The 23,198-nt window shown below is 35.5% G+C and overlaps 1 protein-coding gene across 2 annotated transcripts in view; it reads left to right on the forward strand.

The window, feature by feature from the left end:
* Positions 1 to 23,198, forward strand: part of TTC27 (tetratricopeptide repeat domain 27) — a 104,131-nt gene that overhangs the window by 25,522 nt on the left and 55,411 nt on the right. For both annotated transcript variants that reach the window (XM_048935837.1, XM_048935838.1), the window contains 2 exons: positions 2,000 to 2,112; positions 7,055 to 7,121. In XM_048935837.1, coding sequence (XP_048791794.1) covers positions 2,000 to 2,112; positions 7,055 to 7,121 — 180 coding nt within the window. The remainder of the gene's footprint in view (positions 1 to 1,999; positions 2,113 to 7,054; positions 7,122 to 23,198) is intronic.

Genomic DNA, 23,198 nt, shown 5'->3' on the forward strand with positions numbered 1-23,198 from the left:
ATTGAAGTTAATGCTATTTTATGTTTGCCAACAGCTACTGACAATAGCATTGCTTGAGTTTTAGCCTAGTTGTTCAATGTATCTTGTAGACTTTCTTTTAAAAGTTTATGGAAGATGTACAGAATGCTGAATAGTTATTGGAGGAATTGTCTTTCCCTTTTCACTAATCTTATTTTACATGTACTATTTGCAGATAAAGTAAAATGTTGTATTTTCCTACAAAATAGGAATTGTCCTGAATTAGTGGAGAATTTTCTGATAGAATTGGTTTAGTGCTTGTGGAACTAATAGGAATGGGAGGGTGGTTGGACTAGATGATCTTGCAGGTCGTTTCCAACCTTGTGATTCTGTGATTCTGTAATTGTCTCTGTCAGTTTGTATAAGGGCCAAGCTGAGGCTACTCACACCTTCTAATTTTCATTTCCTGTCATGGAGTTCTTAGTTCTAAAGCTTGTCCTCTGTTAACGTTCAGGAAGATGACTGAACAGGTTATTTTGCAATTAAACCGTCAGAAATTGTAGTATAGCAATGTGACCACTTAGCGGACTGTTGTCTGGCCAAGAATTCCCTTCTTGCCCCTGGTGCTGAGCAGCTAAAATATCTCAGATTGCACTAGAAGGAAAACTATGGTGTTGCAGAACAAATACTTGAGATGATAAATCCAAAGTTTGGCTCACAGATCAGCTTTCTTAAGATCTGGAAATGCACATTCAGTTAAAATGACAGTGTGTCTGTGTAAGAAAAGACCTCAGGCTTTTGAGGTATTGCATGTGGACACCTGATATGAGATAGTACTTAAAAAAATAACAAAAAGCATTTGATTAGTTTTACCCTACTCAGATCTGTCGTTATGTTTTTAGGATAAGATTTGATTTTTATTTTTAATCTAGAAGTAGAAATCATGTTTTTTATACGGGCTGGAATTTAAAAGTTACGTAGACCAGAAGCTGGAAATTTTTAACTAATAGCTTTATAAATCATAATTTCTGATACATCTGATAAAGTAATGCCATTATACTAGTATAGCGTTCTGTTCTAAAATCATTTGCCTCTGGAAGTGGTAGATACCACTGTATAGCATAGGCAAGGATTAAGAGAAGCAAATGGCAGTGTTGTTCAATATATGATGTTTTGATTGGGAATCTCTTACTTCCTCTTAAAAATAAAACAGTGACAATCGGAGCATTCTCTGTCAAATTGTGATTAGTTACATCTATAAGATGATAAAAATCCTGGTGTTGAATGCTAATAATCCACTTCAAAGCCTTCCTGTTCACTTTTAAATCTCCTGTGGGCGCTCATTTTGACCTCACTAGCAAAAAGTAGAGGTTCTGAAGGTTCTGTGGGTCATTTGTTTGTTTCTTTTTTTTTTTTGTCTGTATTTCTTGCATTTTTAAAACTCTTTTAAAAGCAAAAAGAAGGGAGAAACTGTTCCCAGGGTAAAGAATTCCCTTGTACTGGCAGTAGGCTTTACGTGGTTATAGTTTGCTGAGACTTAAAAATAAATCCATAAGTCCTAGAGTGCAGTCTGTGAATGCTAACCTGAACACCTGTGTGTTAAGAAATTCTTTAATGACACATAGACAAGACAAAACTGATTATGTATACTAGAGAAGGTGGTTATAAATAATACTGTGTGCAACCATTTGAAATGTGAATTCTCCTTCAGCTGTTATTTAAGAAGAATATTCAGGTAACCTTAAAGTGTCCCTGAATGCTGTAACTCACTGGCCTTTTACATAACAATGAACATACTTGTAACAAAGATGGTTTTAATTATGCTTTCTTCCATTGTCTCAGTAAGTGGAATAATCATGATAGGGTAGGTTTCAAGATAATTACAAATTTCTTTCCATTTCAGTCATTTTCTGACGTTAATGTTACCTTTTTTCAGAAAAAAACTTTTTTCAAATTTTAAAGGCATGCATTTATTTGAAACTACTTTTTATCGTATCTCACAACTGTTTTTAGTTTAAAAAGTATTTTTCTCCTTCAACAGAATTGTGATTTAAATGATGATACAGTGCTTAATGAGATAAAATTAGCGGATGCTGATCAGTACCACATACCTGATCTGTGTGCAGAAGAGCTGGCTGTAATCCTCGGAATTTGGTAAGTTAATTCTTTAATTACATTTTAGAAATAAATAAATACACCTCCCAGCCTCCCTTCACACGAATCTTTGTGGTAAGGAAATAACAAAGTGGGAAGCTGGTGGGATTTTTTTATTCCTTTCTTTGTACAGTGTGTCCAAAAAGCTTAAAAAATGAAAAATAAGAACACAGTTTCAGTTTGTTCAGAGTAAATGTTAATCTCCAGAAGAGATTTTCAGCAGTGTTTCATTAATGACTAAATCATTCTTTTATCCTGGAGAAAGGCTCTTTTCCTTTGTGTCTGAGCTTCTTTCAAATGATGACATTTCTTAAATTTTGAGGATATCTTTCAGAGTCTATAATGCTTATCTTGCTGTGAAAATCATCTGTATCTTTCAAGAAAAACTCTGCCCCCTCTTTTCAGTACAGTGGGAGTACATGGACAGTTTCAGAATGTCTGCTGCTAGTTACAAGTTGTAACACAAAGTTCCTCTAGTTTTGTGCTTGCATTTTCTTTTCCTGATTTAAAGGAGTTCTGCATTGTGTGGTTTTAGAAGTGGCACAAAAGAGTAAAAGCAGTCTGAGCTTAGAAAATAGGAAGCTAGCTGTCAGTCAATACCCTGGTTTTCTCATAGATAAACAAGTGCCTACTAAGTTGGAGAAAGTTTTTTATCATACTTTTTTCTGTGTGATTGTTTCAAAAGTATTCGTGTGGCAAAATAAAAATAGTCACTTTGTTACAATGATCCCTATTAATGATCATTCTTATCACTAAAAGCAATTTTCTAATCTGTAACTTGCAAAACAGTAGAATCTCAGTACTGCTGAAATACCTCGTCAAGCCCAAAAGGGGGCTGGAAGTAGAACAGTGAGAGAGTTCAAGGTCCTGAGTCTCAGACAGACCTATTTTCTCTATGCACACGGATGTTTTAAGATACATCTTTGTTATATATTATAACAGCAGTAACAGGCGAGCCAAAGGGCAGTGAGGAAATTCAGTGGCTTCAGCTAGCAACCCAGAAATTGATGATTTTTCCTTTGTAGTGTGTTCTTGCTTGTTCTGTAGCTCAAGTTATAATCTTGATGCCTTCCAACCCCGTCCAACTTTTCCCACTCACTTATCAGAGTTTCCAACTATTTCTCCCCTTCTTGTTTCATAAAGTGCGCTGAAAATTATTAGAGGAGAGGAAGTTGTTTTCTTTTTATACCTATTTCTCAGACTGCAGCTTTATGAAGGCCCAGACGTTTGCTTGGCTAGATTCAAGTGAAGCGTGAAGTTTTGCATCTCTGGTTTCAGCTATGGCCTTTAACCATTCAGCCCACTCACTGCAGTGAAAAAACATCATGAGTATGCACTGTGACTTTGTATTTTCTTTATTTTCATTGTCTTTATTTCCAGAGATTTAAGCTTTCTTTCTATTCAAGGCCACATCTAGATCCAATTTGGAGAGAAAAAGAGAGGAGTAAAGAGTGGGATGGTGAATAATCTGCTTCATGAGAAACATTTTCATGTCTGGTTCATTTTCTAACACAGCATTGTCTTATATTCAGACTGTAGTATCTCACCTTCCCAATTTTATCCATTATGCTGCTTTTGTAAGTCTGACTAATCGGATTAAATAATTGGTTGTAAGCTCCAAACTACTGGCAGTCTAGCTTTTACTGATTTGCTGAGCAAATACTTTTCTTGCTGTGGAGTAGAACTTACTCCAAGATTCTTTATCTGCCTAAAGAATGTTCATTTCTTATTGTCATAAATGCTTAAGTCACAGCTACATTTCCACTCTTTATATAGATTCAGATAAAAAAAAATAGCTTTAGATTTGGCTTGGTATGGAAAACCATTAGAACAATTTCATTCTTTATCTTTCAAGGTTGCTTTATCGCATTTATGTGTCTTAAAGAATTGAACATGGATTTGGCAGAAATGGAAATTAAAACCATTTTATAATGGCTTTGAGCTGGAAGATGTCCATCTATACGCTTCAAAGAACTGTGACAAAAATCTGTTCTAGAATAAGGAAACCTTTCTGTCTGAATCAATGTATTTTTATGATATACAAGAATTCTGTATTATTTCCCTGTTTCCATGGGGAAAAAAAAATCTCAAAGAGAGAAAAAGTAATATATGGCAGGTTGCTTTCCAGTCTAACACTTGAAAATAAATAATTGATAACACACCTGTTTTGTGTGGGAAGAAGGGGAAAGCTTCATTAATGTAGTAGCTAATAAACATGGAAGTGACAAGACTCAGCCAAACCTTTGCTTGTTGTTCTAAACCCCGACTCATCACCATTCTACCAAAAGCATAGTTGGTATTTCCTTGTGGCTGCAATCGTACTTCTAGTACCAGATGTTGTGAAACATCACCATAAGGTGCATGGAGAAGGAATGGAATATCTGGCATGGGAGGTCTTTAAGAAAGAATCAGTGGACAAACATTTACCTGAATGTGACTTATGTGTAAATCATCTTTCAACTACTCCACTAATGTTATTCCTTACAGATGTGTAGGAAAGTTGGGGGTATCTTTCTCAAAAAATTCTCATCAGTAATGCCCGTTCTCTTTCACCATTCCACACAGTGTGCTTTATTAGGTGCTTGTGTTGTTATAGGATAGAACTATTTGATCAATTGATCAGAGGTCTCTTGTTGTTACTAACAAAAGAAATTTTAATGAAATTACTAACTCTGAAGGACTGCAGTTAGATAATTACAATTTGAGCTTGAGCAGCTCATTCTTTTGCCTCATGTTGGATTGAATAATTATCAGCTCTGAACCTGGTATTCTTCTAGATTCTCTATTTTAGTTTATGTAACACTTTTAAATGTTAGTGTTTAATCAACAAAAATGAGAGAGCAGCTCCCATACACTCCTTAGATTCTGTAATAGCTAGTAAAAAAAAAAAACTTTGAAAATGGAGCACACATTTCAGTTTATTTTGGGATTTTGTGTTGTCTCCCCTTTCGAGTTTAGGGAAAGTTCAGTAATGAAACATGAAGAAAAGAACTACTGAATGATAGATTTATTGAGTTGCAAAGGATGAAGAGAAGAAGGATCTTTGTCTTCCAATAGAAATAGGAAATTGAATCTCCAAAGTGGGCCTAATCATGGATTTGCAGTCTCTCAGCATACCTTTATTTGGCTGAAGTCCTATGAACAAATGACCATTTGGTTCGTCAGAATGAAATGTATTTCAGTTAAATAGCTTAATTTCCTGAACACCTCATCTGCATTCATTCCTGGGTTGCTCTAGTTGGATGTTTATTAGTGGTACCTAAAGAACAGCAGTTTCAGAAACGCTGAAGCAGCGCTCTCATGAGAACTTTTTTTTTTCTTCAGTCCTCCATTTAATGGAGGTGGAATGTGCAAGAGACTTATGCCATCAGGAAGCAGTTTTGGCTCTTTGCTACACATGATTAATTTTCTTCTGGGCATGTAAAGATATGAGTGCTTGAATGATGTCAGTTGTTTTCCTATCTTGAGTGCTTCACTTCATTCTCTTAGAATTACTTCTTACTACTTTGTCATACATTTTCTTTAGAGGAATAAATAAAACACATTGGACAGTCTGGTTGTCTTTTCTCACTTTATATATAGTCTTGCTAAATATAGTGAAGTATGAAGACTGGGTAAACTCGTTAGACAGCAATGGTAATTATCTATGAAGAATTAACTGTATAGCAAGAATAAAGTTAGATTGCAGCAAAGTCTTCTCCACAAAGTAAAGTGTAAAAAAAAAAAAAAAAAAAAAAAAAATAATAATAATAATAATCCTGATTTTAAGTGTGCGTACATAGCCATTGTATTGGTTTGATGATTATCTGTACTCTGTGGTACGATTTAGGATGATTTAGGATGTATCTTCACTTTGTATCCTTTGTTTTCACAAGGAACTTGAATTGTAACCTTGCTGCTTCTCTTTCTGCTGCTTGCAGGTATCTCGTAGTATTTTTGTAGGTGTTGATGGGCTGTTGTCAGAGAAGACAGTACACCCATATAGAGCTGTAAACCAAATTTCTTTATTATCAGCACAGTAACATCCAACTGGGAAAAAAAAGTTCTGATTTTCATCTGTATTCTCTTGGGTTCCCCTTGCTGTACAAAAAGTTAGTAATGTCAGTTGGTTGAGAGGTGTACTCCTGTGGTTATATTCCTTGAATGACCAGAGGGTGTATGTTTGAGACTGTCCTTCATCGCTTTTTGAGCATTAGTGTGTTTTTGCTTTACAGAATCTGTGTTCAGTTAGCCTTTGAATTTTAACTGAAAACAGATCTCTGTAAAAATAGGGAATGGATTTAAAACTGTTTAGAATACCTAAAATTTAATCCTGTAAATGTGAACGTAGTAAGACATTTCAGGTTGGTATGTCCTGGGAAAGGCACCGTTAAGTATCCTTGTCCTGTGAAATGATTCTTTTCCTCTGTGACTGCTCTGAAGTGTTGGCCACCTTCTTTCTGTATGTGCACAGTGTCATAGGGGAAATGCTATGTCATGGCTTGAACCAGTGATTGAACACCTGCTGGACAGGCAGAACAAACCAGGGGGGCTCAGGTGCATGCAGTGCCTCTGAATGACCAGAAGGAGTGGAGCCAGGATCCTTGCTTTCCCAGACCTCATTTTTAAGGGTTGGCAGTGGAGGTGAGGGTATCTTGCTGGAGGTCCTTGCCTACTTTGAGGCCTTTCAAGAGTGAGCAGCTTTTTTCCTTTGTTTCTGTGTCCATGGCTGCTGTGTTTGGGCTTATCCTCACTTCCTGCAGCCTAGGACTTTGCTACCCTGCTAGTATTACTGTGTTTTCCATCACGTTACAGCATTACAACTATGCACTACAATTTGTATTTGTAACTCTTTTCTAGAACATCCTTTAGATTTCTGCAAGTTTCAGAGATGTATTCTACATAGCTATGTGCTAAAGAATAAATCAGCATTATTTTATATTCTTTTTCCTTTTTTTTACAGTATAGACTTCCAAAAGAACAATCCAATACACAAATTAACTGAAGAGGAACTTCTGGCTTTTACTTCAGTAAGTAACTTATCTGAAGCTTTCTTCTAAATATGTTTTCACTTAGGTATTAAGTTATGTACCAAGCAGTAATTTGACCATTGCATTAATCATGAAACCATGAAGCAAATTTGTTTTAATATTCAATTGTTTCAATATATTTTTTATTTCAAGAATCTAAAAAGATGCTAAAATTCTCCATTTTGAGTCATCCTCATGTAGGGCAAGACTGACATCAGAAAACTTGATCTCTTCCTTTAACAGTATTTTGTAATGTGAGTTCAAAAGAAGCTGCAAAGTTCTTCTACCAGATTTATTCAGTTTAAGAATCAAATGTTCTACACAAGCATGTTTCTTCCCAGATCAATGGCTGATTTACCTGTTGCTGCAGAACAGTTCTGTAACTTCCGAAGAAGACTTGAGATTTCTAGCTCCCTATTTTGAAAATGTATTTTTTGGGTCAAGACAAAATATGATGTATCTCCTTTCTCCATGTCTTCTGTTTTTCTCAACAGCAATTCTGTTTTTGGTTTTTTTTTTTTTTAACAGCAATTTATTTGAGAGACAGAGGGAAAAAGGCTAGTAATTTTATTGCCTTTTTTTGCTTTCCTTGTACTGTGTTAGAATTCAGCTTTTGTACAATATATGGTGCTTGCTCTCCCATCCAGATTTTGCAGTCTTACAGTTTTTTTCGCAGTAGTTCCATGTGCCATCTGAAACAATAAGTTCTTGTTAGAGTTGGCAAATAGGATCTCAACAAAAATCCCATAGATTTCAATTGAGTTAGAATTTTATGACTAGAAATTGTAATTATATAAATAAACTAAGACACTAAAATAAGTTTAAACATGGTCCTAAAAATAAGTCTGAAAAAAAACCTTATCTTTTTATCAGGTTGATTTTTAAATTAATGCTTGTTTAGGGGTGTACTTACTAATACAGAACATGTAAGATCAGAATGAGGAAACAAAGGGGATGATTGTAAAACAGTTTGGTTTCTATTATTTCCCTTATTTGCTATGATAATTATTATCCTTTCTGATCATATCCTTATATTTGCTCATGTTTTATTTTTAAACCATTTTGTTTTAGTTTTTAGAAAAATGGAAATAGCTGGAAAAAAATTAGATAAGGAAATACAAAGAAAAGACAGTGGGATTGAAGAAAACTGGTTAACCTATTATTGCAAATTGTTGAAAAAATAGTGAAACAGGATTTTATTTTACAAAAATATGGTTATAGAGATGCAAACACTTTCCTAATGTGCATATAATTTTATTACAACAATCTTTGCTGATGTTTTTTTTTTCTTTCATTAGTATATGGTTTTAGTTGAGGGCCAGTCATCTATGAAAACTGAGAATTTTACTTCTCTCTTTTTATTTCCTGCCAAACTCTCTAGAGTTTTTATATATTCTCTGCTTCATTCTTCCCACTACCTAACTGTCTAACTCTTGAGTAGAAAAGTGGCCAAGAAACACTTAGATACTAAATTAATTTCTCCACGTAATCTATCTTTTTAATAATAAATGGGGTGATATTGTGATAACAAAGTATTTTTAATGAGATTGCTACTATTCTCCTCATGTACATTCCAAAATGATGAGATTCAGAGAGAGTTTTATTTAACACTTGAGTATTCAAATATTTAAAACACTCTTCAGTTTTAACAGCAGAGGAGAAAAGTCAAGGTAGCACATGTACTAGATAAAAATAATCAGCTTTATTCAGACCTTTTATCTGACATTGAGGCGTCATATTACTTGACATCTGATAGACAAGAGATTTGTTTGGTGCATTATCTATAGTATGAAAATTAAACTGCATTTTTCTGCCATCTAGTGGCTGATTACTCAAAAATCACAAGAGCTGATGAATTAATTCCTTTAGTAATTACTGCATCCAGGACAGATCTACAGAGATGCAGGTGAGAAATATTTATAGGTCTCCCTATCAATTTGTGCTCCTGCAAAAAAAAAAAAAAAAAAAACCAAGAATGTAGATCTCTACCAGCACAGAATTGAATGTAGAACAGTGACTTAGAAATGTAGCTAGTAACCTAAAAAATTCAGAGTCAATAATAAACTTCAGTGTCAGAATAACATTCTTTTAAATTTGTGCTTAAAGTTTGCTCATTATCTAGCTGTAGGCAACACAATTCAATCTTAAGTTTTCTCTTGATCTGGTCTGTGCTATTAAATATGGTTAAGATGTGTGAATTCTAACACTGTTACACCGAATCTTTCCTGTAAACTGAAATCAGAAATCAGGTATGAGCTTATGTAAGTTCTTCTTGATAATGTATATGAATGTTAACACAAGCGCGGTTGCTATGGTGTCTGCTAGCTGAATAAGTAAGTGCCACTGAAATATTATTTAAGATATTTTTCAAGCTTTTGTGTTACCTAGTGAAACAGGCAAACGAGCCCTCTATCAGTGCTGCCCACAGTAACTTCTTTAGCATCATTTAAGCTGCTCTGTGTGTGTGCGTGTGTGAGCAGGCATCTTCTCAGCCTACATGTGGATTCCTAAATCTGCAGGCTGGTTAGATGGTTGTCATGCATTCATCTGATAACTGCTGAAATTTATCTTTCCTGAAGAAAGGAAGTCATTTCAAGGGAACTTAGGACTCTTGAGAAATTTTAAGGCATTTACGGCTCTTACAGCAGATCAGTGGATCATCAGGAGATTGTGTTCCTCTGGATGTTGTAAAACAAATGCACGTGGTCTTCAGACTCTTTAATTTTCAGGTAGTATGAGGGGGAAGGTATAATAAGTGAATTATAGTAGATGATATAGTCCTACCTCATATTAAGTGTAATTTAGGAAGCAAGCATTCTGGACTCCCTTTTATATCAGCACCAGTTGAAAATTACTAATCCTTAAAGATATATATGTATTCTAAACTACGTAAAGACCTAAAGATAAAGCTGTTGAGAGCTGCTTGGTGACTGCAGTCAAATACAAAAGGATGACATTGATGCAGTTCATTTATTGAAGTCACTTGGAAACTTTGTCCTGAAGTACTGACTTCTTTAACTAAGAGTTGTTATTGCTACCTTTTACAGCGAGGTGTGGGGGTGTGTCAAATCCTGTTTACTTCTATATGTAAACTCTTTTGCTGGGCTAGCTCCTTTTAGTTAAGTAATTTGAACTTCAGTGCTTGAAGTGTTCTAGTCAAATCTGTTCACTAGTCATCAACTTAATATTTTAGCTTTAAGCCATTAAGCTATATCTGGACTAGTTAAATTTGGGTTTGTTTCCTGCTTAAATTGTTAATTTGATATCTTTACAAGAGAAGAAATTGAGCTCTCATGTACATAAGAATAAACATAATTACATGTTTGATTTTAAAGAGAATTACTGTTTTCATATTTAAGAGTTTAGGGAAAGATTTATAATGATTTTAATGGAGTTCAGGTAATGAAGATAACACACTGGAATTTTGAAGAACGCAAAAAATTTAGAGATCAAATACCATACAAAAACTGACTCAGAGACACAGTTTTGCATATGATACTCAGCAAAATTTCTGTTTAGCTTACTGAATGTTGTGTTAAAAAGCCATTTTCAAGAAAGGTAAAGAAAAACACTATCTCAGTTCTGAAATCCAGTGCTTCTCTGTTAGAATTACTGGTGCTTTACTTAACGGTAAGCTTTATTTTTTTAATTTTTTTTTTCCCCCAGAGACTTCTGTGTAGGAAATGGGAAGTGTATTATGCTAGTAATCAAATAATAAAAAAACCCTACGTTTTCACACATGGGTTTTCTAGCTTAGTTTACTCCTAGAACTCTGGGAATTCTGGGAAGGAATAACTACTAGGTGGTGTTGCTTTTTTTTTCCCTTACACAGGAGAAAAGTGTTTTAAAAAAAAAAAAAAGAAAAAAAGAAAAAAAGAAAAAAACCAAAAGCCCTGATGTTCAAGACTATATTCCACAATAGAAGATCTTAAGGTTTATGCTGCAGCTTATAGTTTGCGTACAGGAGAAGCAGTTTAGTGGTTTCGTCGTCTGATAGAACGCTCCAGCAGAACATCCATGATTAATGAGCTGCAGCTGGTCCTTAACGTTACCACTGGACATTGCCTTGTCCAGGGCTGATGAGCTGTGTGGTAAACGTGAAGTGCACTGAGCCTGTGGTATGGGAATGTGGCTTTTTTCTCTTCTTGGTGTGTTACAATCAAGTGATTTGGTGTGACAGCAGCATTTTAAACTGTAGCGGACAGAGGAGAAAAAGCAAGAAAAAGCTGGGAAACAGAACCTCTTCTACTATGCTTCTCGTATCTTAGCCCCGTATTTGTATTCTTTATGCAAGATGAGAAGGGAGAAAATGGGGATCATGGGAAACTTAATTGTGTTATTAAGTTCGTTATTCTCCTGAGATTTCTTATCATTTATGAAGAGTAGAGAACTGGGTTTCTTTTTAATGTGATAAAAACTGGTCGGAGAACAGACACAGATACCTTTCTTAGAGGGGAAAAAAAGTGTAGTAGTTCTTATTTCACTCAGAGAACATAAATTAACAAATACCTGAAAATTCTAAAATTATTCCTTTAATGCCATAAAGAATATGAATGTCTGATTAAGGACATAGAGCATGTGGAGTAGTCTGTTAAAATGCAAGGAATACAGTGTATTCCGAAGATGGGCCAGAGGGAAATGCTTAATTTTCTTTGTTTTTCTAGTTAGTTGCTGTGTTGAGCAACTTATTCCATAAGAAATGCCTTTATTTTTTTTTAACTAAGAAATTTGAAACAGTTGGATGGATTTATTATTTTTTTTTTTTTTCAAAGGTGGGTATTTATTGAGTGGAATAGAAAGTAATGGTGTGTGGTACCTTTGAAAAGCATGGTAAAGAATAATAGTGCACACTTGTATGTGTGTACATTTATGAATTTTTTTCTGCTTTTCACTAAGAAAGGAGTTTTGGGAGGAGAGAGGTTGGAAATGGAAATGCATTGTTTGTGTCATCTTTTGTATTGCATTTGCGATATTAATGTGGAACTAGGGAGCAATCAAATCACAGCACATGAGATTTTTAATGTTAAGTCTTCCTATTAAAATCTCTCTAAAACTAACATGCCAATTTGGTTTCTAAAGAGAAGTTGTTTATATAGCTTAAATAAAAGCAGTGCATTTTTCTCTGCTGAGAAAATGGCTGCAGTTTTCTTTGTTTTATAACCAGCAAGAGTATTGAAAAGCTCATTAAGATTGCCATGTGTCTCTACTGCTGTAATTTTTGTGGCTTTATAAAAAGTCTCTTTCCTTCTTTTCTAAGCAGTGTTGTTCATTTTGAGTAGACTCTGTTGGTTACAAGTTTATTACACTCACTGCAAAGACTTTCTCGCTGCAAAGCCCTGGTAGTAGTGCTAGTAAGACTTATTTTTCTTTAGGTTAATGAACTAAAAGCTATTGTATTCTTTTTCTTTAGGTTTCGCTTTGTTTTCTAAGCTCTCTTATTCAGAAGTCTGAATCATTTTCTAGTAACGTCACAATCCCAATGCTGTTAATTTAATGCATGTATGTTTTCAGATCCATTGTGAGTTACTGGGAAATCTGAGTGAACAAAGCAAAAGAGAATTGCTCCTTTCCATGAAAGCATCGTGTGCAGAGGCTCAACTCAGTTTGTTGGATGCTGACTCACAAAGCATCTGGGGCTTTGTTTACAATGTGCTGTGAATAGAAAAATAACCTGGTGTGTTTTCAGTTATTTCTCCTGTGTTCTGTTGTGTGTGCTTAGGTATTGCAGGGTGAAATAACTAGGTGCTGTAGTGCATGTGTTTCAGGGCAAGGGGGAAGTCTGCATTCCATCCCAAACCTGGGATTATGTAACATTCTGTTTGAAGTCGTTTTATTTTACTGAGTATCAGATTTCAACATAATTGACACTTTCATCTCCTTCAACTTTGTTCTCCTCTGTGGTCTGCATTCTTCCCTGAATCCATGGAATCCACAGCTCTGCTTGCATCATCTCTTACAGGAGATGATTCCTGATTTATTGTTTGCATCTCTGAGCAGGAAGAAATTTGGAATAGCCCTTCCTTTTTAGAATAGTCTGCTCTTTTGTGCAGATAGAGCTGTAATTTGTACAGATCTATTCAAGCAATAGATTTCAGTTGTCTCACTGAAACTGCAGTGGTAAAAAACACCATGAAAATCATGTTTAATTATTAGTAGATTATTTGCTTGTCCAGGAGTTTGCAAAGTTTAGCAGGCAAATGTGATGACAGTAACATTTTTTTCCCATGGCAGCCTTTCTTCTCCCTCTCCTCCTTCATCTTTATCTATCAGCAACTCACTTATTATTTCTGGCAGCTTCTGACAGCTGTTTTGACATCTCGCAGGCTTCCCTTTCCCTTCTCATGTGCTTCATCAGTTGTAATTATTAGAATTTAGTCAAAAAAAAAAAAAAAAAAGGGAAGTTTTTCACAGAGGGTGGTGAGGCACTGAAACAGGTTGTCAGAGAAGTTGAGGATGCGCCATCTCTGGAGGTGTTCAAGGCCAGGTTGGATGGGGCCTAGGTGATCTGATCTAGTACTTGATCTGGTGGCTGGCAACGCTCTCTGTGGCACAGGGGTTGGAACTTAATGATCCTGGAGGTCCCTTCCAACCCAAGCTATTCTATGAGTCTATGAAATTATATCCCCCATTCGAGAAAATGCTGTTTGGTGTATCGTGTGAAGGGATTATGACATTCTTGCTGCTCTGTTCAGTTTATCTTCCCTTGATGACTGTATTCTGATGATCAGCTCTATTCAGAGGTTATCACTGCTGGTATTCATTTCTCTTTTTGAGGTGGTGGTGTATACATTACAGATCTGCCTGTTTGGATGGAGAGAGAAGAACCAAATAAGGAGTAATCCAAGTCTTTGGTTTTTGAAATTAAACCTGGTTTTCTTTTTTTTTTACTGTATGAGGAAGAATTATTCTTCAAGTTTACTTAGCCTATGTATTGCCCTCATCTGCTCTGCCTATTTCTGGCATAGTCCCTTTATTTGTTCTGTTCCTAACCCAACATATCAAACATTACTCTAATCTTCCTTGTTCTGGTAACATCTGAAAAATCGATGTCTGAGTTCTTGTTCACTGGTCAGTTATTACTGTATCTAAGCAACAGAGTTTAATTTACTCTGATCCTATCATGTCTGTAGTTTGAACTAGAAGTAGAGCATGTTTTGTATCAATGCCCAGACAGTCTTTGTTCTGTCTTAAAATGAAATCCAAAAAAAAGTAACAGATTTTTTGGTATATTAGACAATTTAGGACAAGTTTGATTAGAAAGTTGTAGCCCTTAATAGCAGTCATGAAATATGTAGTTTTTTTTCTTTCCCCCACAAAAGTCTGAAGTGTTTTGATCATGTTTTGGTTTTGATTCATTTTCATAGTTAAAATGTCACTTGAAAAAAAAAAAAAAAAAAAAGTATGGTGAGATGTATTTTTTCATCTTGACTGCTTCAGGAAAAATATAAGATGAACTTGATAAGGCATAAATGTCTGTATCTGCTTCTGTATGAAAATGACCATAATGCTTTTTCCTTCTTGTTTTTCTTTCAATGATGTAAGATTTTAGGTAGCCAAAAGACTGGAAAAGATTTTCAGGTGGCATTTTCTTGTGAGGATTCATTGAGCAATTAAAGAATGTTATGGGGAAAAAGCATTTAAGTTCTAAATCCATTGGTCTAGTTAGGAGAGGAGAATTCAAGGGGAAAGTTCATTTTTTATAAATTTTAGGAAAAAGTTCCTAAACAAATTCTTACAGCTTAGATTTAGAAAATATCCATTTATGTGCTTCTGTTATCCACATTTGAGTCCTGCATATCCCATATGGGTCTTGGGTATGGCATGTGTTTTCACAGTGTGCTGTCCTTGTAGAAGTATTTAGCTAACTTGAGTACATGGTGGAAAAGCATGGTACTTGCTACCTTGCATAAGGACAAAGTTTAAGCAGTGTCAGTTCTCGTATTTTTACAGTATGTCCTTTCGTTTCTTTTATTTAAAGCAGGAAGTTTAAATAGTAAAAGGGAATTTTGAGGTGTGGATGACCAGACATTAAGATGTTCAATTTAATTTGTAGAACTTTTAAATCCATATAGACATAGGTTATATATATGTTTATTTTACTTGTGTTTATTTAACACTTGAATTCTAGTACTGATCATGTACTAAACTGCGTATTATGACTAAAAGGGAAAAGAAAAGGCTGTATTCTGCCAGTATGCTTCATATGTAAATGTATTTTACTAGGATAATTGTCATATTGATATGCAAATTGTTATTTAGAAAAATGATTTGTGACAGCACATATGCAAGAAAATTTCAGAAACTAGTTTGCATAAAGTGCCTATTAGATCACTGCGCCAGGAAATAAAAATGATGCCAATGTATTTTATGGGTTCCTGATGTATACCAGAAATGGGCATCATGATTACTGTGTGAAAACTCAGACTTTTTTTACTCTGTAAAATTGATATAAGTAGTAGATATGATGCGATGATATGGCATAAATGCTTCTGACATGTTTGGATTGGCTGCCTTGATCGTGGCAAGTGGGGCTGTTAGTTATGAAGACTGTTCCAATAAGTGCTAGTAAAATGCTTAAATGCATCACTTGTTAATGCTTTTTATCTGTGAAGCTGAGATTTGAAACCTTTTCCAAACTGAAATAAAAATCACGGAGCTGGATATCAGTATGTTTTTGATGTGTTTGGGAAGACTTCACTTCCCTGCCTGTATAATCCCTAAGCAAGTTAAGTTGGATCTTTGGCACCTTTTCCTGAAAGACTTCATATCTTGTCAGCTGGATTTTAAGTACATTTGTCAGTGTATGTTGGCCAACACATTCAGTAATGACTTCTATCATAGTCTAGACAAAAGATGAGAGTGAACTTTTACAGTTAGCTAAAAATGGACTGTGAAAGATCTTTCTGCTCTCTCGCTCCTAGAAGCATTGTAAAATGAGGTGCTTGATTTCAGAACTAAAACATTCAAAGAGAAACAGCACATGTATTTGCAATTTCCTCAAATTAATATTGTATTCCGTTTCAGTTTATTATTGGCTAAAACTGAACACTTGTTTGTTATTTTAATACATGTCAGTAATGTCAGTAGAAACTCTTTCACTTTTAGAATAAAGAAGAATACTTAGCAAATTGCTTTTATTGATTTTAAGCTGTTCAGTAGCTCATTAGTAAGACTCAGAAAGCAAATAAGATGGTTAAATGCTGAAATAAGACTGTTTCTTATCCTACAGATTATTCTTTGAGAATTGCAGTGAATGTATTTATTTTCCTGTATCTTTCCCCTACCTAATAATAGACAAAGTTATGTCTATTGAATCTCTACAGAACTGTGAAAATGAAAAGTTTAGGGGTTCTTTACTAAAAAGGGTGTGACTTACATATTGAAGAAAACATTCACAGCTTCTTCACTCGTCATAATTATTTTAACAAACTACTGTTGTTTATATGCATAGTACAACTGAACAGGTACTAGACTTTCCTTGCATCTCAGTCCATTACAGCTCATGCTTTTTACTTCTTTCAAGTCTAAACTTAACCCAGACATGGTCTTTACCTTTGGTCTCTAGGTAAATATATTTAGAGTACAGCAATTCTCTACGTAACCTTGTCAGATTTAGGAATGTTACTGAGTGTTTTGCACACTAAGACAAGTTTTTCTTTCATGCTTCTAACAGTCTCGCTCATTTTTTCCAGTGTTAATGTTTGCCAGTGGCAGCTTCCCACTTTCTTTAGCTGTTCTTTCTTCAGCAGGCCATATTCCCCTCAGTTAAGCTTTGTCAGCTCTCGCTTCCCATTTGTGTATCTGACCATTGCTTTTGCACTCATCATTCCTAGTTCCTTCCCTTCTTATACGCCCCTGCTTCTACTCCTTTGCTTCTTGGTTTTTGTGTACTGCTTACGGAGTCGGTCTATTTTCAGGGTCATTTTGTCTTCAGATTCAGAAAGGAAGGTGGCTGCAACTTTGTTTTGCTTCTGGAAACTCAACTTTTGCATATAAAGTTTAATGCCAAACTGCTGATGACCTCCAGCAACTTGATCCTCTTGCCCGTAGTGGGAACAGTAGTTCTTTAATGAGACAGAACACTTCTAGTGGTGAAGTCAGGAACTGGAAGGAATCAGAACCCAAATATTTTTAATGGATTTGGAGACTTGTTAACATTATCTTTTTCTGGGAAACTGCTGAGACTGCCCTAGAACACCCACAGAAATTGTCACTTCCAGACTCCAAATATAGCAGTGTAACCCACCAAACAGTAATTGAGGCATGCCTCTTGCTTTCAACATTGTGCTTATTTGCGAACCCCAAGTCTTGCAATACATAGACCTGTGAATTACAGAGACTGTTGTAGACAAAATTCCTGTGGTGGATGCTGGCATCCAAAACGGGAAAACCAGATATGGCACACTCTGTAGAATCCTGTCTGGCAGTATGTGGATTTTCTTCTGCTGTGCCTCACCGTTCCCCTACACACAGCTGTTTTCCGAACTGATTATATATATATACACACGCGTGTGTACATAACATTTGATATATTGCTCTGATACAGCTTAATAGTAAAGTCAGTGTAAGACTTACTATAAATCACTGATTAAGTCATTCTTACTAAGTTTTCTTGTCTGTCTTGTCACAGGAACAAAAAAATAATAGCTGATTTTGACTAGTTAATATCATTATAGGGTGACTTCACATATAACATTTTTGGAATGCAGAAGCCGTATGTGACTATCAGAGTATTCCTGCTATGCCACTGGCTAATCTGAAAGTTCTGAAATTAGGGAAACATTTAAGTTGGCTCTTTACGAGATGATAATTGCATGCCTTTTACTGAGGGATCTGAAGAACTTCTAAGGCTCCCTTGTATTGTATCATTTCTTACGATTGAACTAGAGATCTATCTGAGAATTAGTGTTTTTGCTACCCCCGCCTTCCAGTCTGGCAGAAGATACTCAGTTAAAGTATCTTAAGGATAATTGTAGCAAATGAATATTTGTCCTGAAGTTGTCACTGCAAAAGTAAAGGTAAAAGTTTGAATATGTACAGTATATTAACCAGCTGCAGTTCATAAAGCACTACTCTTCCAGGTCTTCCACACCAAATGAACAGGAATTATTATTGACAGGCTATGGAAAAAGGAGTGGTGAGTTCATGAATATGAGTAGGTGGGGGGAGCACAGACAAATCCCACTACTCTGGGGAGTTACATAAGGAGGATGTAGGTTCTGTCAGGCCTGAAGGATTTTCTGGTGGCCCAGAGAGCTTTGGATTTTCCCCTGAACAGCTCAAAGAGGCAAATAAGCAGGAAAAAAAATCAACAGGAACCTTAATGTGCACTCTCATTGTTATTTTGCTGAGCTAGGTAGGACTGATTTTTTTTGAAGTGTTTAAAACAAAATTAAGAATACAATTAAAAATGAATAGGATTAAAAACATTGAAAGCATTGACAAATCATGATTCCAGACTGTAGACAAAGGCAGCAATACTGGAAATATAAGAATGAAAATTTGTAACTGACTCTGAGGAATAAATTCCAATCAGCAGCAGATAAACTGTTACACTGCCTGTTCCCAAAATGTTCACAGTAAGATTAGGGGCAAAGTTGGGAGTTCAGTGGAGCAAGTAGCACAGGGGAATTAAGCACCTGCTGTGGTAGTGTCCAAGAGAATACCTGTTTTAGGGGTCGCAGGGTTCTTTTCCCTCACTGTCAATCTGAATCGAAAACATATTAGAAAATATTCTTCACTGACAGTGATTGATCTTCCACTTTTTTTTTTTTTTTTTTTTCAATTATTTGCTTTGTTTATTGAGGTTAAACAGAGTCTGAATCCATGTAATGCATGTAATTGCATATAGTCTTGAAACTATCTGTGAAACACATCCAGTACTTCTTAAGACAAATTCACTTCTATTACCTATGCGGAGAGCAATTTTTTAATGGTTTTCTTTTTTCAAGATATTGTCAATAGAGCACGTGGTGTATTTAAAAATTTGGCACAGGCTAGGAAAATCCCAAAGCTGAATAGATAAGGGCAATTCAGTATTTCTTAAATTGTAAGGAAACCCTTATCACTACTACCAAAGAGTTAAAGGTCTAGCCATTTGAATCCAAAAACCTGATTTATTGCTGTTGAGATTGGGCCTTAGGAAATAAATGCAGTACTATGATGTGGTGTGGAAGTCTGTACTCATGCTATTTCAGGAGTAGGTCCAAACCACAAACCTGAAAAAGACAATGCTACTACAGTCAAATCTGGCTGAAGTTATTTTCAGCGTAAGTGATAGGTTTGGCGCAATACAGCAAGTGTCAGGAAAATGGCTGGACTTCATTCTAAGTGAAAATAGGAGCCACATCTTATGTGGCTTACCCTCTGCTAGTCATTGCAAGCAGATTCTATTAAATAAAATAGTATCTTCTTTCTTCATGACATTTCCTTTTCTAGTTTCTTCCTTTTCTTAAATAAAATTGAGAGCCTCCAAGGAAAACTTACTTCTGAGCTTGAATGCGTGTCTCAAAGCAAAAAGAACCAAAACACAAACCAAAAAGCAGCTTAAGGAACACAAAAAACTACTGCCTTAAAATTTTTGGAAGAGGTTAGAATATTGAAACCACATGATATTTTTGCAGAGTGTTAAGCTCTTGGTGACTTGATAAATATCAGCCCACTGATGCCAATTAATATAGAAGAAAATTAAAACAATTCCTCTCACCTGGGATAGATCTTACAGTTTGGATGTGTAAGTAGAATTCAGATAATACCACTGGACTTCTAATAGAAGGACCAAAAAGAATAAAAACACAAAAGCGTTTTTTTCTAGCAGACCCCAATTTGAGTTGATTTTTTCAGATAGCTAAAATGAATTTAAAGAGTAGTTTTTGTTTCTTCCGTAAGCTCCTCTGAATGTTACTGCCTGTATGCGTGTGAGTTAAATGTTGGACTGTTGCGCACGATTAAAGAAGCATGTTATAGCTCATCAGGTGTCTCCCAGTTTATTTTTAGTCCACATGAGCTAATGTGAGCTTGCTTTTCTGTGTTTGTTACATTAAAATTCAGACAAAACTTTGAGTCTTATAGTATTTCCATTGAAAATTCTTCACGAAGTGTAAATTCTTGCACTCCTTTCATGCAACTTTTTCTGTGGAACATATGAAGCATCCCTTGCAAGACAATGTTTCTATAATGCTCATTTGCTTTCACATTTTCTTCTGTGTAATCTGTAACATGTGAGTGGGACTCACCTGAGTATTAACTGCGGAAATGTAGCATAAATTCCTTCTGCCTGGTGCCTTATCAGATAAGTTGATTTATTAATTGCATTCACAGCTAGCTAGAATGGCATTAATCACATCCTTGTATTTCTTCTGCTTCTGACTAGATGCATCAGATTTTATGTCTACGTCAAATGACTCTCTTAATTTCATTTTCTCGCTAGAGACAATATTTGCATGTTTGCATCTCAAGGTTATGAATATGAAGTAAGACAGGAGATTTTCCAAGAAAACTCATAGAAACATCCAGCTTATGAAAAAGCTGAGGAAATTCTTGATGTGTATTCAGAAGATGTAATAAAGACTAGCAGGAAGAAGAAACAGATACGTACTGAGTTTTGGATTTAAACATTGTTCTAGCAAGTGCTGAACTATTTCCCTGTACATTACTGAAAAGTACATTTGGGAGGAGAGGAAAGTCTCTTTGATATTCTTCTTGTATTTGAATAAGTGTATATGGAAGCAAGAGGAGAAAAAAGAAAGATGCAGCACAAAATTTATATCTAGTAGGAAAAGCAGAGGATATAGGCATTTCATATGTTGCTTTTTGTTCAAAATTAAAATTCAGTGCAGCAGACAGCTAGCCCAGGGATGACTTCAGGTTCTGAATGAGACATCCATGCAGAATGGAAAGGGAAGTTGGTTGTTTTCTTTAATGATTCTTGCAAGAACTAAGACCAGGTAAGGCAGCCTTATTTTACTTGAACGTTCCCGGTGTTGCCTTTTTCGGAGAAAAACAAGATGAACAACAAGAAGCTGGAAGTTTGGGGATATTCTCTTTTGGGAAAGTTTTATTTTTCTTTATCAGGAGTTTAAGAGATTGTGTCAACTTAAGTATGCGAAGTTCGAGTACTGACTTGACAGAAGAAATAACCTCATTTTATAGCTGGGAAGAAGCTGTGGTGTTTTGCTTTGGTAATACTTCCTTTTAAGGTTATGCATGAGAAATAGGTGAAGAAAAGTGCTGAAGTTTGTTGATATCTGTGATAAATTAGTAACAGTATTTTGAGCAGCTAACAAATGATAATCTTTGCAGTGTTTTTGCAGAGTTGAGCTGTTAGTGTTTGCTGCAAGTAGCAGATTTTGAAGAAAAAAATTTAACGCGTGACTCTTTTCAGTATCCCTTTCCAATATGTTCAGTATATGTACAGCAATGTGTAGTCTTCTCATAGCAAATATTCTTGGCTTTCTTTGGGTGACTTTTGAAGTGATATCTACAGGAATATGATTGATTGTCTTACTAACAAAATGAAGGATTGCATGCAATTGGGATGTTTGTTCTTTTTAAGGAGACATTTCAATTCATTAATGGGGTTAGTAATTCATATTCACTTAAATCTGTTACTTGCATAAATCTGAAACTGATATTTCAATGTCTATAAACACTTGCATTGTTACTATAGTTTTTAGTATGCGAGATGCATCTGAAGTGGGGTAGGATTTGTGTGTGGATTTTTTCCCCGTCCTGAAATCCACAGGAAGTCTTTCTTCAGAGCATGCTCTTCTCCGCCGTTCAGATGAAACAGTCAATCCAGAGGGATCTGTAGCCACATGATAAGGTCAAGACAACCAAATGACATCTGAGACTGGAAGATAAAATTATTTAGGACCCATCTAGAGGATTTGTTGGCTTCAGGTACCTCAGCTGGGCTTTTAACCTAGATGCTTTAGCTAGGAACTTAGTCTTTTTTATAATGCCAGTGCATAGTAATAGGCTTACTCAGGGTGCACCTGAAGTTGATGCTTGTTCAAAACAAACTTTTAAAGGAATCTTCCTCTTACCGACACTTACGTAAAATACTTACTTGAGCTAAATTCAAGGCTTTCCTGCCTGAATTCGTATGAATTCTAATAGCACAAAAACCATCAGAGTTTAGAAGCTGACCTCCCATCAGTTAAGGGGCAGAGGGAGAGCTGTTCTTTGAAAGGTAGATATCAGAAGGAATAAAGTAATTTTTTAAAAGCAGTGTCATCATGGAGAAATATATTTAGAGTAATAGGAAAGATGGAATGTGAAGGTTCCATTGGGTAAATGCTATCAGGAGCTTACCTATTTGCTACAGAACAATGTTTATATAGTAAATAGTAAAGTTTTAAAAAAAAATCATTAAGCAGAGTGAAATTGTTAGCCTTCACATCTAGAGTATTGGAGTATTTCAGAGATAGAGAACTGTGCTGGTCTCTTAACTCGAGTTGATTATGCCAGCTACTGAGTAATTCCTATAATGCATTTATTCTGTCTACCTCCAGATATGATAAATTTCAGAGGGAGTCAGTCAAATTACACAAAAGGTACTCTGTATTTACAGTGATGTAATGTTACAGCATTAGTGTGGAGGCTACCAGACAAGACTAGACAAAGTAAATGTTAAAAATAACATTCTAATTAAGCCAGTCCTTTGGTATGGATCGCTGATGGTGTTTTGGCCTTGCTCTTGACTTTAAAACATTGAAAGGTATTTCTAATGGCTGCAGCTAAGAGCTGTAAGCCCAGCTCTGCTCACGATCAGCTAACACCTGTTTTGGTGAGAAGCTATTTTAGTTGTGCAGTCCCAGGATTAGTTTTATAGACCAAAATAAACCATTGCCACGCACTGGAGCTTAAGACTTTGGAAAAAACACACTGAATGTGTGGTCTAAACCAACTGAAATACATATGGAATATTAAAGTAATGCTGGAAAATGGCACTGGGCATATGTTGATGTTTTGGCCAGTGCAGGAAAGTAAATCTTCCACTTTGTCACTTTAATACTTCTGGGATTTCTGCCTGTCTCTGTAATTTACCTAGCTGATGTCAAACACAATATATGT

This window comes from Lagopus muta, chromosome 2, assembly GCF_023343835.1.
Source record: "Lagopus muta isolate bLagMut1 chromosome 2, bLagMut1 primary, whole genome shotgun sequence".
NCBI classification, from domain to species: domain Eukaryota; kingdom Metazoa; phylum Chordata; class Aves; order Galliformes; family Phasianidae; genus Lagopus; species Lagopus muta.